Source organism: Parus major, chromosome 1A, assembly GCF_001522545.3.
Source record: "Parus major isolate Abel chromosome 1A, Parus_major1.1, whole genome shotgun sequence".
Lineage (NCBI taxonomy): Eukaryota > Metazoa > Chordata > Aves > Passeriformes > Paridae > Parus > Parus major.
Genome location: NC_031773.1, coordinates 62,536,083 through 62,553,967, shown reverse-complemented (window position 1 = coordinate 62,553,967; position 17,885 = coordinate 62,536,083). Strand labels below are relative to the sequence as shown.

Below are 17,885 nucleotides of genomic sequence, written 5' to 3'. Positions count from 1 at the left end.
CATGTATTAAGAGAAGGTGATCTTGGAAATCTCTGGGTCTAAGTGGAAATCTTGCTTTATGGAAATGCTTACATGTGTTTGTGAGATGAGCTGGATTTGAAAATATTCAAGCTTCTTTAGGAACATAAGCTTTGCTGATACTCAGGCTCAGCTTCTGGGTATTTAGCCTTGTGAGGTCGTCATATATGATATTTTGTGACCATTGCAATGTAGCACTGTCATGTCATGTTAGATGACTTAACAAAATTGAAAAGCAGAGAATTGACAACACAAAGTGCACCAAATATTTGCAGTGAAACTTAGAGGCAGCAGAACATATGGGCCTTACCACCTTCTGCTTTTGGACTGGCCTGTGAAGCTGTGCTATAACACAAAATACCAACAAAGTGGATATTCTCTAGTAAAATTTGTGTGTTCTCTAACAGTCACACAAGGTTGTGATTTGCTTCTTTTCTCCATAAGTGCCTGATGTCTTTCTGTGCACTACCTTGGCTTATGGAGGATAAATAGACCTGCCAGTGCCTGCTGCCACATTTATAGTGAGCTGTCCTTACAATGCTGCCACCTAAGATACGCATCTCAACTCCGGCACGCATCTCAGCGTCGTGGGCTTAGCAAGGCTTTCTCCTGTTCTTCTCCTTCCTGCAGTATTTTCTGAGGTGATACAGACATCCTTGTGCAGTACAAGGATCCCTGTTGTCACATTTGGTGTCAACTACATTTAATTGAAACCGCTTCTACTGTAAAGTCTTGTGCAGTTCACTGAGACAGGCAGATAAATAGATTGAATAAAAATGATCAGCTATTTAGCAGAAACTTGAAATCCAGTCATCCTAGGAAGCTTGTGAGTCAAACAATATTGTCCAGAATGAGCAGATTGCTAATTTGGATAGCTTTCCATTTTCCCTGGTTTTAGATGGAGTTTGATCAATAAGCTGTGAGAAGCCAGCAGCCTGCATAATGAATGTTAAATGTACATGTGAGTCTCTCACCGCTGTACTTTTTTCATCAGCCTATCCTGGGTGTCAGTGATGTAGAAATGACTCCAATTTCATGCACTTTCTGGAGAGGAAGGGGAAGGAAAAAAGAGGTCAGTGTAATAGGTATCTGGCAGTACATACACTCTGTCTCAGAAGAATAAGGGTGCTGCTATGGGGAGAGAGAAAGAAAGAGAGGGATAGAGCATGTTTACGGCATTTCACAGAGAAGAGCACCAGAAGGGAAAAGGGAAAAGCAGAGTGTCAGATATAAGAAGAAGTGATCACAAGCACAAAGGAATTTATATTCAAATATTTAAGCATTCTTGAAAGGATGCTCGGAGCAGAAATTCCTTTTCTCTGCTCCCCATGTAGAAATGACTTTAACACTCAGCCAGATGCTAATGCAAAGTGACTCAAGCTATTCCTCGCAAGCATAGCTAAATTGCCGTTATTTGTTAAGCACATTGAATTCAGCTGTGGATACAGCAGTTGGTTGCATTCAGAAAGCATCTGTACCCTTTTTTTTTCTTTTTCCTTTTTTTTTTTTTTTTTTCTTCTTTAAATCCTCCAAAGCAGAGACAACTCTACCTATCTCCCCCCTCTCCTCCCTTGTGCTGGCTGGGAATTGTCAAGTGACAACCGACCAAATCCTTTTGGACAGGAAGCCTTCATCCTGAGTTCTATATACTTGCAAAGCAGGCCTTGTGGTTGGATCAGGAAGCCCATTAAAAGCACTTTGATGGTATGGAAATTCATCTTCATGAAGCACCCAGGCCCCTAAGCAGCATGCTGTTTAGCTGTGGTTACAGATCAGTCATTCACATCGGAGGGCAGTAATTGTGCTGACGGCTTGTTCGGCAATGGAAGCACATAATATAATCCCAGGCCCTCCACCATGGCATTGCGAGTTAATCTTCTTTAATACAGATCAGCTGTTGTTCTAACACATGACTTTATGCTGGCTCTAGTGACTCTGCACAGCCTTTTGATTAAGTAACAGGAGTGGAACCATCTGCATTCACTTTATTCTGTTACTTTCCTATTCTTGGGATTCTCCTTATTCCTTCTGTTTTCACTTCACACCCTCAGCCTCAGTTGAAGTTTATTTTCCTCTCTAATTCATACCTCCTGGTGGGCTCGTGGAGGGCAGACAGGAGTTCTTTTACAAGGTAGCAGGAAGAAAAAATGGTTTGCTCAACAGAGAATTTTTCTAAAGAAACTGAAGGCTTTTGGGGTTTTGATACAGTTAATGCCAAAACTTTATTTGGGCTCGCTGATTTGAACTCGATGATCTCAGAAGTGTTTTCCAACCTAATTGATTCTGTGATTTATTTTAATATGTGAACTTCATATCCAGACAAACCAGCTTCTCTAAAGTTTGTGTCTTTTTGCTCTAGGACTTTAAGGCTTTTTCTCTAAGAGAAAGATTTGAAAGGAAAGCAAGGATTGCCATTTTTAATTAAACTTTATTCTGGTTTCCTCTGCTTTCAGAGGTAGAGAAGTAGCTAGTTGGGAATGTGGTTAGCAAGAAGTAGTGCTACAGTTTTCTGATGGAGTTTCCTTTTTCAGAAGCTCAAGGTCTCACCATGGGATTTAGTGGCAGCCTCTGAACTTTTCAGCCATCATGCATGTCACTTTTGCTTCCTGACCAGAGAACTGGAGATAAGGGGTGGAATTAAGAGAGGAATAACATAACGTTCATCTGTGTATCCCTGGGCATATTAGTACTTAGAAATGCACATTATTATTTATAGGTAACAAACACTCATTTGGGGCTATCCCAATTTTTTTCCCTTCTGTGCTGCAGAGTGTAGTGTACTTTTGGAGACCTATGATCCTCTGAGACCTGCTGAGATTTTTGTTGTAAGAATTGCTTCTGCAGCCTTTCAGTGGAAGTGGGCTCTGCACCATTTCCAGCATATATGGGAGAGTCTTGGTGGGGATTTGTCTGCCACGGGTAGCTGGGCAGGCTTGGGGCTGGAAATCATCTTTGGGAGTCTTAAAGCTCTTTGGGCTCTTCAAGTATGTCCTGTTTTCTTGCTCATGTTCCCAGCTGGGTTGATCCCTGTGGACAGCCAGACATTACAGCTAAGACAGTAGTCAGACAGGAATTTTGTGGAAGTAGAGCGAAACTGTATAAAAGGAGTCATACATAAGAAAAGATTTTTAAAAATGGCTAAGATGATTTGGGTGAGTCACTTTTTGGGCATCCAACTTGGACCATCTTGACGGATTTGATTTTCAGAGGCTTACAGTAAAAACTTTGAGCATCACAATGCTCAGTTTTACTAAAACCTATTTTAATTGCAAATGCAGTAAAACATATTTTTACATTACTTTTCTTGGAAACATTTCCTTGTATAAATGAGAAGAGTGTGTTTTTGTGGTTTCTTGGAAACCCGAGAGCATAGCTTTATTTGTAATTGTCATCTACAGTTAATTATAGCTTGATACGTACTATACATAAACCACGTTACCTCTTACAGCTCACGGCTCAGGTTGTCACTTGGGGTAAACACCACAAAAGGCAGCATCAGCCAGGGAGCCCTGGCCTGTCTGTTCAGCCCCAAAACTGCAAGGGAAATGTACACAAACACAAAGAGCCGGCATGTGTGTGCATGCATCCCAGCCTACAGCGCACTCCTTCAGGGATACACAACACAAACATGCGGAACGCTCGCCAGTAACTCCCTGCCTGCAGCCGGGCTCGGGGATGTGCTCGCTGACAAAGGAGGAGCAGGGTACCAGCGGTGGCTGGGACAGCTGTGGAAGGACACCCAGCCGCAGGAGCCTTGCTGATGGGTAGGGATGGAGTCACACTCCAAGCTGAGGACATTCGAATGCCCACCCATCCCACCCCCTTGTGCTGGGGGTGTGTCTTAACCTGCGGCTCGAGTTCTCCCTGTTATTGCTTGGAGTGTGTCCTTTTAAAAGGCTCTGACATATACTTGTCTTCTGGGTTGTGACTAAATAGCTATTTGTAACAATATTTATTCCAGCATTGTAAGCAGGAGCCTATTACTCATGCTTATGGAACACCGGGTTCAGGATGTCTTTCCTCCCATTCCCACTCACCCCTCCTCCCACCAGCCTTCCCACTCCCACCCCCACCTCTCCCTCTTCCCCTTAAGAAAGTGCCAAACATGAAATGACAGTGACCAATGTTGACTTAATGTGGATGTTTAATAATGAAAAAAGTGTGTCAGTTCCAGCATTAGTTACAAATGGCAGAAAGTATATCTGGTGGCAGCCCTGTAATAATTTTACATCCATCATTCCTTCTGATGCCTCACTGGCTGCCTGATGGATGGGGACAGCAGAATTAACTCTTAAGAAACCACTGTGATCCAGTGAGCTGAAATGAATTTTGTCCCTGCTCTTCCCTTGGAAAGAAGGGGAATATTAAGAATCTCAAACTCACACTCCCTGCTGCCTTTGAGAAATAAAACACTGGAGCTCACTTAACTAAACACATAAGGAGCAGTTGGTTCAACACATGACATTTAAATTTTTCTTGCAGTAGAGAATTTTGAATTTTGCTTCAGTAACTTTTTTTTCTTCCCCTAATGGTTAGATTTGAACCAGAAAGTCATGAGAAAATTGGAGGACAGGAGGGCAGGCAGGAGAAAAAAAGAGAAGGGTTGGTAAAACAGACTAGCCCTGTTCTTGCTGCAGACACCGAGAGTCCGTGGGTCAGGCTAGATTGAGTAAGTTGTAATGATTGAAACTGGGACCTGGCACAAGCCAGAAGCCCACTGCAAACTAGTCCAGAGGCACAGTACTAACATCAGAAGCCAAATCACTTTGCAAGAGTTGAAACCTGCCCAATTTCATAACCTCTGTCGTATTTTACTGGAAAATTTTACTTCAGCATTCTCTACAGCAGAGGCTGTGTCACCCACAGATATTACACACGTCCACACTTCTCCCTGCAAGTTCAGCAGACCTAATAGATACATCCTGTAGCCCACTCTATTCCTCACTGGCTTGTTAAACTTCAGCAAAGCTAACCACTGTAATGTTTTTGTTCTCTTCTTGCCGTGTGAGCAGAGATCTGTTTGGACTAATGGCTGTACAATGTGAGGACCAGACAATGACCTGTTAGAGTCCCAGAGCATGAAAGTTAATGTGTTATCCTAACAACTGTACATCCCCCTCTTATTACACCTCTCCCTACTCCCTTTCTAACTTGTTTCACTGAGGTTCTTTGCCAGCAGAAGTCCTTGTGTGGAGATTGCAGACCTCTTTGTTCAAGCTATCAGCACAGAGCTCAAAGTTTTCAAAATGTGTGACAAGTCAAGCAGGTATTATGTCATCACCCCTGCATCACCCAGATGTCAGACTTCCAGTAAGCCCAGTCAGCAGCCTCAACAGGATCATGCATGGTCAAGGAGTCCTGTTCAACAGGGCTACTGTACCTACTGCAATTTCTCCTGAAACTTTTCATAACTGTAATTTAAAAAACACAGATCAGGCTTGCACACTGCAAAGATCAAAATTGGTTTTGCCCAGCACTAACCAATAAACATTTTGATTTACTTCAGCTGAAAGTTTGTCCACTTATTATCTGGCTTCCTCTTTCCTTTCCCCCCCTTCTTTTTTTTTTTTTTTTTTTTTTTTTTGCCATTTGCTTTGTGGAGATTGTGTATATTTATATTTACAGCCTCTGCATTTAATGGCCACATGCCTTGTTTTCACAGATGGCCAGTAGAAGAACTCCCCTCCCCCTTTTCCTTTAGTAAAGCCTGCCTTTGGTTTTGCTGCTTTTGTCACAGTGCCACTACTCTCAGTTAGCAAGTGCCTACGCATAAGAGGGAGAGATTCTGCAGTGAAGACTTTTTACATTTCCCCCAAGGATTTTAGCTCTTCATTTTAAAAACCACTTTTTTTTTTTTTTTCCTTCCTGCTTGACCATCACTTATTAAGTGCCCAGTTCCATTTTTCAAAGACAAGATTAAGTATGGATATTTATGTGTGTATTTATGTCCTTAGTGCCTTGTGATGGCAGGGCTGCATGGGCAGGGTTGGCTAATAAAAAATGAATCCTACAGAGAGAGGGACAGATTCTGCCCACAGATGTGTGCGTGTGTGTGTGTGAAACTCCAGTTGAAATCATGGAGAACAGGAGGCAGAGAGGCAAGGGAGGAACCCTAGACCCATGTAGATGCTGAAGGCTGAATGGGAATTAAGACTTTGTTCGCTCCAAAGGGCGGAGATTGGAAACATTCACAGCCCAGTGGATCAGGGAGGACTGCAGCTGTTTATGCTGTTGTGGAAATTTTATGAAACCAAATAAAAATGGATCAACTTCCTCCTGAAAGAAAAAAAACATACAAGTGAAGTGGAGTTCTTCTAACGACTTCTGAGCTTTTTGAGTCCTTGGGTTTAAGTTCTAAGATGTGCCCCACAGCCATGAGAGCTCATTACTTCCTGAGATTTTTTTATTATTTTTACATAAGCACATGTCTTGAGCCACTGGGGCTTTCAGTTCATTCATGGACTCCAGCATCAGTGGAGTACCTCTCTTCAGTGTAATAGAGGCTGGGCCTGATTCTTCTGTGAATTGTGTCCATTCGTGCTCCTGAGGGATCAGCCTGCCCTGTTCAACAGGGCTGGTAAAAGTGTAAGCAAAGGTACATCAGCCTTCATAATTTGAATACCTTCTAGGGAAAAATGGGAAAAAAAGTAGTCTGTAATGACTGTATTGCTTCTATGCAGTTGAGTCACCCATTGTTTATTAAACAATTGCCAGGAAAGCAGAGACTGTGTTCTTGCTTTCTCTTTGCATACATGCAGACCCTCCTTCCCAGGAAATCCTGTGTGGGTTGTGATTTTCCTCTTATTTCATTTTTAGTGTGCCACCTCTCTCCCCCAGTTAATGTTTCCTTTCCACACTGATCAGCTGTACCAGCTTTCTGACTCGCTGTGAAGTCCCTGATTAAAATTTACATGGCACATTTCATCCAGAGACCTCAAAACTCCTCACAGTGGTGGGAAAGGATCGCTATCTCCATCCTGTGGAGTTCAGGAAATTAAGGTGCAGTGACTGAACAATTCACAGAGAGTTACAGGCCATGTCAGCCCAAGAAGCAGTCTGGATGAGAAACTGGGTCATGGAACTCTTAACCTATTTGCAGTCAGCAGATTACAGCTGGATCTGGTTGAGGTCAATGCCTGTGCCTGTGCTGTAACAACTTTCCTAAGAAGGAAACAGCATCTCATCATTCTGCTTTGATTTCCTTTTCCTTTTTATTCCTTCTTCAAAATAATGGGCTGGGTCAATCCTGCTTGCATTTTCATGTAAAAGTCCTGACTTGCTCTGTCTCTCAGAGATGATAACATAAGAAAAGTAGGACCTTAGTGTCCTCTAGAATTGCTACTTCCCATCAGTTTGTTTCCAAGCCAAATGATACACTTTATGAATGAAGGAAATCTTTCATTCTTTCTCAAGGCAAGAATTTTAAAACATAAAAAAAAACAAACCACGTTAGAGGCCTGACCCTTGCCAAGTTATTGAGGATTTTCCTCTTTTTATTTCAGTGGACTCTGTCATGCCTTCAGTGCTTTTAAAGATACTGACTTCAGAACCCCTAGAAACCGAAGCCCTGTGTCCACAACACACAACAAAGAAAAATGACTGTATAAGTTGCAGCAAATTCTTTCTGTGAATTGGTTTCTGTTCCTGAGAGAAGAGTAATTAAATAACTAGGTCTTTGTAACCATTCTGGTCTTTTCCCTGTAACACCTCATAAGGAACCTCTCTGCTGAGTCTGTATAACACTTCATGTAGATTGCAAATCAGATGCAATGATTTCTAGACAGTATTAAAGCAATATGGATTTTAATAAGTACTGTAAACTAAAAGATACAGTTCCTCTGCCAACTGATGCAGCCCCAACTTAGTCTGCATGTCATAATTTTTAAAGAAGTACCATAAAATCAGGAAGAGACACAAATAAAGAATTTTTTTAATTTATTTTCTTGTTTCTAATGCTGCTTTTAGATTCTGTGGGTGGATTGTTCCATGAAAAATAGAGATCTTGGATAAGCAAGATTGAAAGAGCTGAGGGGGCGGTAAATGCATTGTTTCTTCATACTCAACTTTGATGCAACAACAAAAAAAAAATCTCCCAAATGATAACTTGCTGTGACATTATAAATAATCTTTCATCTTCTTTGGTGGTCCACAGAGTTTATGTAATTGGAAGGCTAAACCCCTTCTTTGTTGTTTCTTGCATTTTCATTAGTATAGTAGAAGACCATAAAATTGTGTAGCCAGAAGGGGTTTAATAATTATTGAGTCAACATTTGAAAATCTCACTCTATTTTATCATTTATGCATGTGCTTTTTATGAGTTTTACAGCCCTGCAGGCGTTACTTAAGCAAGGTCCATTGCAGTGGTGGATCTATAACTGCTTTATTTTTATTTTGCTTTCCTTGGTACCTTGTGCCATCAGCAAGAGTCACAATTCCAGATTCATAAAGAAATTACAAGCTTTGAGATGTAATTTTTTGGTAAGATTCAGGAGTGCTGATTTCAGTTACTAAAACATTCATCAGTCTTACTAGGGAACCTTTAGCAAGTCCCATAATGTGTGACTCAGTTTCCCTTCTGGTAAACAGTTAATAGCCCTGCCTTTCTTTGTGAAATGTTGTGGGTAACTCACTCATGAGTGAAGAATACTTGGGCAAGGTGACACAGAAACCAAATCTAGATCAAGGATCCCTCTGGAAACAGCTGAAAATTCTCTTACAGCAGTTAGAGGTGTAACAGGATCTGGGCTATAACAAGGTTTGGACTGGGACATAGACAGCATGCACAGTACCTATTTTGATGTGCCATGGCATTAATATGCAGGAGCAGAGTCTGAAATGCAAATAATTCATCATGTGCAGACCTCTGGGCACAGCTCTCACTATTGCCAGTTGTTCCCCTAAGTTCTTCCAGCTCTGTCATCTGTAAAGCCTGCCTACCTCATGTTTTCCACATTTGGTCAGACTGTGGATGAAAGTTTTCAAACTCAGGCAATTCTGGTGTTTATTATTACAAGATGCAGAGGGATTGCACAGAAAGATTACTTTTGCAAAGTCTTCATTCGTGTTAGATGGAGCATGAGACTTTTTACCTTCTTGGTGAGTTAAGGAAAATACCACGGGTTTGGATGGATAACACTGGGTGCCACCAGCTTGTTTAATAATTAAATACATTTTTCTGTCATAAAGTGAACTTTTATTGTGCAATCATAGCAATTAATCTGCCCAAAACTTTAAGGTTTGGTGCGTATTGACCAAGGTAAGTGTTGGAAGGGTTGATATTTACAGGCCCTTGCTGGGGAAGGAGATGTGCCTCAGTGCCACAAACCATATCAGATACTGTCACAGCTTCTGCTCATCAATCTAAGATAAAAACTACCTCAAAACTCAAATCTATTTGGAAATACCACCTTTAGCATTTAGTTATGGGAAATAGCTGGACAAACTGTAGTTGGAGGGGAAGGGAAGAAATGAGAGACACAAAAGGATAGTAGCAGGCAACCATCTGTTTCTTTCTAATTTATTGACACTGAGCAAAGGTAACGGGCTGTGTCCATCTGTGTGTGCGGAATTCTTAGGTGCAAGAAATGATCAGCAAGTTTCTCCTTGCAGTCTGTAGACAACTGTGTTTGGCTCTCTCCACCTTTTTTCTTTATTTTTTTTTTTTTTTTTGCCTGGCCTCTTTGTTCCCTTGGAATATGAAAAGCAGGAATGTGAAGTTATGTTCCTGAACACTCCTCCTCTGGTATTCTACATTGGCTGTTTCTCTGCAGGCATCAAAACTGAGAGGAGAAATATTCCTGTCAGGGAAAATGGGGGTAGGGTGAGGGGAGCAGCAAAGTGGAGAGTGGACTGCTTCAGTAAGAGTGCTAACCTTGAATTATGCAATCGGAAAAACAGCTCTTGCCAAAATGCAACTCTAACGGAGTTCAGAGTGCCGGCAGAGTTTGCCAAATACCCCAGCCAAAAGGATGTCTCAAAGAGGGGGAGGAGGGATCCACTGCCATATGCCCAGCATTCACAGTACTCTGCAAGGACCTTGGAGTCCTTCTGGAATGTAGGTGTGTAAATGGTCTCAGGTGCACCCTGAGCACTGGGACCATGAACCAGTGCAGGACGGGAGCAGTGAGGGCAGAGGGCAGTAGGCAATGTTTTTTTTAGATGTTTTTATTTCTAAAACATTCCAAGGTTTTGCTTCACTTTTATGTAGTAGTGGGAGGAGTTCTGGCAAACAGGATCAGGATGTTCTACATATGTTTTGACTCCTCTTGTTTTATGTTTCTTCTATGAAAGAGACTGCAACCAAGTTCTTGTCATTTTTAGATCAATGTTTTGTTAAACTACGACAGCTATCCATGACAGAGAGCCAGCTAACTTTTGCAGCTGACCACAAAACTGAGTCTGACTTGTGGTGCTTAGTCATTTTTAATATTTTTTTTACATGACATATTCCATGTGTGTATGTGTTTTTGTTCTTTTAAATATAATTAGAGCATTTCTAGGAGTTGTGGTACAAGTCAGTCTTCTCTGGCAGGGTAATTTCTTTGATTTATAAAGTTTTAGAAATCTCTCATCACATTGCGGCTATTGATGAAACCTCTCTGGCTTTGCTTTGGACAACTGTGCTATTTGGAGATTGAATGCTCTCTACAATATTATCTTCTCTGGTTTACCCATTAGAATTTTAAATGATCCAGTCAACAGAGCTCTTGCTGCCCCTGTAGAGTCTCTCCTACAATCCAATAGAAATGATGATTAGGAAACCCTTCATGAAGAAATAAGATATTTATAAAATGTCTTTCCGCCTTCTGAGGAAATATTCAGAAATTTGGAATCACTTCACATTTAGCAAGAGATGGGTGTGTTTTTTCTCCTGGAGGACAGGACAGGAAGGACAAGAGTGCTCCTTGCTGTTTGTTTTTGCTGCTTTGTGCTGTCTAATTTTTAGAATTGCTTGTTTCACAAGCAGTTCTTCATACCTCTTTCCTGGGTTTGGCCCAACCTTGCCAGTAATATTAGTTCAAGGCTGCAGTAGATGCCACCTGGCATTTGTTGAATAGCATTTCATACCTGAAGCAAAGGGATGTTGTGCTGGACCCACCTGTTCTCACTGGGTGAGGCCTCATCTTGCTGCTGTTTAAACAGCTAATCCAACACATCACAGTGGTGGCAGTTTTGGGAACATGTAATTTGATTTTTGAATTATGATAATGATGATAATGAGATCTTGGTTTTTTATAAATTTCAAACAATTTGGAATTCAAATCAATGGATTTCTTGTCTGAAGTTGTTATGTAGATGACCTCGTCTGTTGTGGGTTGGAAGGGTGCATTTGGAACTGGTTGATTTTTAAGGTCCCTTCCAACCCAAACCATTCTATGATTCTGTGAGTGGAGGCTGGAATAGCAATATAAGCAGGTTGCCAGTTTATTTGGGGTCAGAGAAGAAAAAAGCTTGTCCTTTGTTCCTTTGGAGGTTCCATAAATATTTGCCCATAGACTGAAAGGCTTTGTAGAAAAGGTAAATAGGTGCTTCCATCAAATGAGGTAAGTCACCAACTGAATGCTTTCAAGCAAAACAACAGAGGCTGCTTAGCCTCCTTCATTTAGTGTTTGTAAAAGTGTTTCTCTGTGTCAAGATTGGAGAAAATCAGCTGGTGTGTTTTTAATGGCAAGAGTGTAGGACAGGAAATCACAATGCTGCTCACCTATGCTCAGACTTTTGTATCCTGCCAGGTGTTGCTGATCTCTTCCTGCTCTCCTAATACTGTTTGGGTTTTTGAGGGGGGCAGTTGGGTGGTTTGGGTTATTTTTTAATGTCTTGAGATGGAAGATACCTTAAAGATCATCTACCTCCAAAACCCTTGTCATGGTCAGGGACATCTTCCACTAAACCAGGTTTCTCAGACTCCCATTCAGCCTGGCCTATCCAGGAATGGGATATTCGTAACTTCTCTGGGCAGCCTGATCCAGAGCCTCACCACCCTCAGAGCAAAGAATTTGTCCCTAACATCTAATCTAAACGTACTGTCTTTAAGTGTGAAGCCATTGCCCCTTGTCTTCTCACTCCTGGCCCTTGTAAATAGTCTCTCTTCATCTTCCTCGTCAGCTCCCTTCAGGTACTGAAAGGCCTCAATTTGATCACCCTAAAACCTTCTCTTTTCCAGGCTCAACAACCCCATCTCTTAGGAGATGTGCTGTTGCACAGCAGGAGGAAGAGTAGGCCTTAGACTTGCTATTGCCTTCGTGCTTTTTAGACTTAAAACATTTCTGAACATCAACACAGAAAAGTACAACTGGTTGCTTTGATCCTCTGTTTCAAGAGTAGTGTCATGCAGAAGTTCTTTTTAGCTGCCATTTTATCACTGGTGATTGAATTACACATTTAAATAGAAAGGGGTAAATTGTCACTGTGTTAAAAGGATGGTTTCAGTGCTTGTGTTGCAGTTCTCCAGAGCCACCTCCATGCTGCACAGGGCAGCCCAGGAGCTCCATGCTCAGCTGGCATTCCTTCACGGCCCCCTTTCCATCACATCTGTGCTTCCTCACATCATCCAGTGTGGCTGTAGCTCAAAAAGCTGAACTCTGCCCAGGATGGAGTGTGGCAGAGCATCCACTGACCCTGGGACTCAAATCAGATCCTGTCTGTGGAGTGTGGCTGGGAATGGAACCGCCTCTACCTCCAAGAACTGCATTTACTGCCTAAAGAAGACGCTGCTGAGCCCGTGCTCTTTGTGCTCTCAGCTGTTTTTTCTAAGGGCTTTACACATGCTTCAAAAAGAGTCTGCAGCAGAGTAACTCCCCTCCCCCACAATATACCCAACAAGAGAAAATGTTCTTTTGCATTCTAGCTTGGTGGCAGTGTTTTAAAATGATTCCTGACATACAAACTTTTGAACTCTAGCACTATGAAGTTGACAGTAAATAGGTTTGTTTTTTGTTTTTTTTCCTGAGGAAAAACTATTCACTTCTATTATATATCTGCAATCGATTTGGAAGAAATACAAAGTCAACTTATTCCTGACTTTTTGACTTCTGACAGGCTGCTTTGGAAATGAGAGCTGAGTTAAATATGGGATCAAAGAGTTTGGTAAAAGCTAAATGCCTGAATACTTCAGGTGCTTATTTGAAGCTTTTCCAAGCTTTCTGGATCTGCTGTGCCTCGTAGTGTTGTGGGAATCCTTTGCTTGGGATGGGCTGAGTCTGCTGCATGAGCTTTTCCTGCAAAAAACAAGAGGATAACTCATCTTGCATGCTTTCCATGGTGAAGTGTCAGGGTATAGACAGAGCACCAGGAGTGCGAAAGGGATTCGTAGTGAAAATGAATGTGAGAAGTAGGAAAGTTAACCTCATGTTCCCTAAACTCTGTGAGCATACAAAGTTGAGTAGATTAGCCTTGTTTCTAACTCTTGAGAAAATCTTTGTGCAGTGACTTACATGAATTTGAACCATTCTTTGAATTGCAGATGCAGGGACATCACTTTGCAGGAAGAATTTCTGTATTCGCATTGTTCTCTTTTCTGTTTTCATAAGTAACGCAACCCAGTGACATTATTAGGCTACATGGAAGAGTTGCCACGTGAAAACTGGAAGTTTTTTTAGTTTATTGATCTTTTACAGTTAACAGGAGTGGAATAGAGCAAGGAAACATAAATCTTTTCTTTCAGGAAGAAGCTCAAAAGAATTTTTTCAGCTGGAGCTGCTTCATTATCATGCCATATCATGTCATTTTCTTAGCTTTGCAAAAGGCACAGTGCCTGAGATTTTGAAATGTTAGTATTGCTTCCCTGAAAGATTTATTTTTAAACATATGATTAACATATGTCAGGAAGATAGAACGCTCATGAGCAAAAGTCATTGGGAAAACAAAAACAGTTGGAAAATGGAACACCTTTGCATTTGTAAAGTCAAACAATTCAGGGGGAAGTGAGGTGTTTTGAAGAGAACATTGGAATTAATTGCCCTAGCACGTTGTTCTGGCAGTGTCTTCAGACACTGCTGCAGCCTGACAGATTAATTGGCAGCACACACCAGCCTGTTGCAATCCAGGGTTCACAGTTAGTTCTGACCAGATGAATGATAGACGGGGTGTTAGTAGGGCTGGACAAAACAGTCTGGACAAGAACACAAACTGCTGCCCAGGGATCATGCTTAATTCAGGCTGAACCTTTCCAAAGGCCTGAATAATTTTGAACTGGTTTTTTTTTTTTTGCCCTATGAGCTGCTTCCTGAAATACTGCCCTTTGAAAAGGAAGCAGAGCAAAGGCATCCATGTCTCTGCACCCTGATTGCAGGCTAGAAATAGAGTGAAACAATAAATGCATTGCAAAAGAGCATGCATCACCTAAACTTTCAGGCCAGTTTTGCAGTCCCAAGAACTTAAAGAGCTGGAAGTATTCTTCAAATATGCAGCCAATTTTATCATGCCTGACTAAGCCAGTCTTTTCAACACTGTGGAGTTTGCTTATCACTAGCTAATAAGCAAGTTTTAAAGCGGACTTTATGATGGAGTCTGTAACCCTATCTCTTCCAGAAAAAGCATTATTACTTATTCTTCAGTACATGGCTCAGTAAACAGTTGTGAATAGTTATCCAGCTTCCCTGTTAACCTCCTAAATAACATACAAACTTTGGAGTCACAATATTTAATTGTTTTCCTGATCCAAACCCTGTCATCTTGCCCATGTAGGACAAAACAACATTGGAGACCCTGACTCAGCAGCTGGCAGTAAAACAGAGTGAAGATGGGAAGTTCAGCCACGCAATGATGGATTTCAACATGAGTGGAGACTCTGATGGTCAGTACAAATGGCTTTTCCTTATTTCCAGGTTTGTGTGTGCATATCAGCGGGATCTGAGGGAGAATCCAAGTGCTTTGGGGGCCCATGAGGAATATGAGCTGTTAGCAATAAGTGGCTATGAAACAAGGCAGGAAGAAGTGATTCATTGTGGGGTGTTTTAAGTCTGGAGATGATTTTTAGCCTTCCCTCTGTCCGCTGAAGGTCTCAAGATGGGTCCAAAAATCTATTACTGATGATAATAAAAGGAACTAAAGGCGGCAAATATATGTGGGGTAAGTGAGGTCACACAGGGAAGCTATGAAGTGTAGACCTGATCCTCCATGAGTTCTGCGTGTTCTGCATCTGTGGGAGATTTATTGGTTTGATGAAGCAAGAGTAGTGTTTATTTGTTTGTCTGGTATTGCTTATATTGTAAGGAGATGTAAGAAGAAAAACAGGCAAGTACATAAATATTCATTTGCTAGTTAGAGAATTGCTTAAGAAATGCCCAGTATTCCCATTTATCACCCCCTTTCTGCCTCAGAAAAGGCAGAAGATAGGTGATATAATATGATCAGCATTCTGTGAGGAAGAAAGGAAGAAAATAAAAAGTAAGCCTGCATTGATAAGTATATATTTGGTTTATGTAATTAAGCAGTAAAAGATGTCTTAGAAAAGCTGTTTAATACTTTGTATTAAAAAACAATCAAAACTCCTTATCAGGTCTATACTGTGTGATACTGAATTAATAGAATAACTAAACCAGGCAATATGCAATTATATATTAACCATTAACCTGTTGTGAATACTGACTCACTGAATGTGCAGCACACCTGACCTAGGTCACTGATGGCAGAGGAAGCTGCCTACTCAAACACAAGCTGGAAATGTTTTCCTCTCGCTTTTTAGGAAGTGCAGGAGTTTCCGAGTCTCGGATTTACCGGGAATCCCGAGGCCGCGGTAGCAATGAGCCCCACATCAAGCGCCCGATGAATGCGTTCATGGTGTGGGCTAAGGATGAGCGGAGGAAGATCCTTCAAGCCTTCCCTGACATGCACAATTCCAACATCAGCAAGATACTAGGTAAGAACGATAGAGCACCGCTCTTCCAGAGCAGAGCTTGGGAAGATTGACTGAGTTTAGCTGAGCACCTGACAGAACAAAATTGCTTCTTTGTCTCTCGCTCTTTAGTCACTGCACCAAGAACAGTGATATGAGTTTCCCCTGTGCTGCCCAGCAGCATGTGTTAACCACAACCTGAATTATTCTTGTATCTTTGTAATTATTGAGATTGTGGTGGTGATTCTGCCATGCACAGAAGAGAGATGGAGTAGCCTGTAGTGCCTGGGTTTTCATTTTTAAATATGGGGGTTACATTTCTTCTTTTCCAGAGAGCAGTAAATTCACCAGACTGCCACAACTTCTCCTATAGGACAAACAGTGGCTCAGACAGTTCATCTGTCAGTTCCCTCAGGTCCAGCAGATGCATCTCAGCAGGTCCCATGGATTTGTGCACCTTCAGGTTCTTGTACCTGATCTTCTCCTACAGTGGGTGGTTCTTCATTCTTCCGCATATTGAAAAAAAATTTAAAAAAACCCCTGATTTCCATAGTTTCTGCTCTTCACATCCCAATCAAATTTGTCATGAACATCATCTACTGAATCTCATGCCAAAGTCTTCCAACTTTTCACTATTTGATCAGAGTCTCAGGACCATGTTCTGTCCAAAGTTACTCCTCTGTGATGTGCTAGATGATACTGTGGGTGACTAATCAGGCTCACTGAGGCCAGTGAATCAGTTTTCAGCAGAAAAATAATACATCTGTGACCAAATTAGAGATACTGTGTTTTTACCAATGAAAACAGCTACAGGACCTAAGCACCCCTCAGGCCAATGGCTAAGCAGGGAACATGTTTTCACCTGTGCTGCAGATCTCAATGGTTTTTCAAGCTGCTGAAGAGATGCAGTGCAGTTATAATGGACTCTTAACCAGCTGCAGGGCTGGTAAATATGCCAGGTTTAGACTGGTCAGAGATGTGAGGCTTACCTTGATTAGAGGGGTACTATGAAAAGTTAGCAGGGGGCAAGTGGAAATGAGATAAATTGGTTGGAGAAGCAAAATGTATTTCCATGGATGGCAGATGTGATGATATTAGCCCATGATTTAAAGGGTGGTATGAGATGATTAGATTAGTTATGGGAACAGGATTAGAAGGCTAAATTGTTTATGTTGATGGCAATATAACCTTTTACTGGTTAAAAGCGATTATACTGGTCAGAGGTGTATGATGTGATTAGCCGGGGGACAGGGCAGTAATAGTTTTGGTCTGTTTCTAAATTGAGAGTAGACCTGGTTAAACCTGTTTTTAAGTAATCAGCTTCAGAAATCTACCAGATCATTCTGAATGGCCCTTTTCATATAGAAAGTACAAAGAGAGCTTGATGTTTTCCCTCTTAACTGATTGTTTTGGATAACAACCTCCGACAACACGCTGTTAATTCATTCTGCTTAAAACAGGCGCTTGAGCTGGGCTGACATTTTACGCAGTCTCTGGGGATCCTGGTTGACATTTTAAAGGGCTTCTAAGCATTTTATAATACCTTAAAATCTGGTTTTAATAAGCCATTCTGCTGAAATTGTTAACATAAGGAATCACCTTTTACTATTTGGCGCTAGATCAGGGAGATATGGAGACATCTTTTTCTGATTAGATATACAGTAGTTGGAGTAAAATGTGCAAATTCATTACAGATCCTGTTGAGGTGACAGACAGTATAGCTGACTCCAAACTCTCTGTTTTGCTGCCAGATACGGGGAAAAGCAAGGTCTGAGACAGTGAAAGTGGTGTTTCTATTTCTTTACAGCATCACATTTGATTTTTTTTTTCATTCTACGTGTGCAATAGAGAGGGATGTCCTGGCATCTTCCCTCTTGACAGAAACATTACAAAGTTCTTCCCTCAGCTGCAAAAGGCCAGTCTTTTGAAGTCAGCAGGGAGCTGTCTGTAACTGGCATAGGGTGACCAATTAGAAGCTCACAGTTCAGCCAGGTATTAGGTGTCCTTATTAGAAAGCCACAATTTTCCCTTC

General features: G+C 41.5%; 1 protein-coding gene across 9 annotated transcripts in view; it reads left to right on the top strand.

Annotated features, from left to right (window-relative positions):
- SOX5 (SRY-box transcription factor 5) overlaps positions 1-17,885 on the top strand; it is a 618,882-nt gene that overhangs the window by 587,791 nt on the left and 13,206 nt on the right. For all 9 annotated transcript variants that reach the window (XM_015627613.1, XM_015627615.3, XM_015627614.3 and 6 more), the window contains 2 exons: positions 14,704-14,812; positions 15,704-15,877. In XM_015627613.1, the coding sequence (XP_015483099.1) occupies positions 14,704-14,812; positions 15,704-15,877 (283 nt within the window). The remainder of the gene's footprint in view (positions 1-14,703; positions 14,813-15,703; positions 15,878-17,885) is intronic.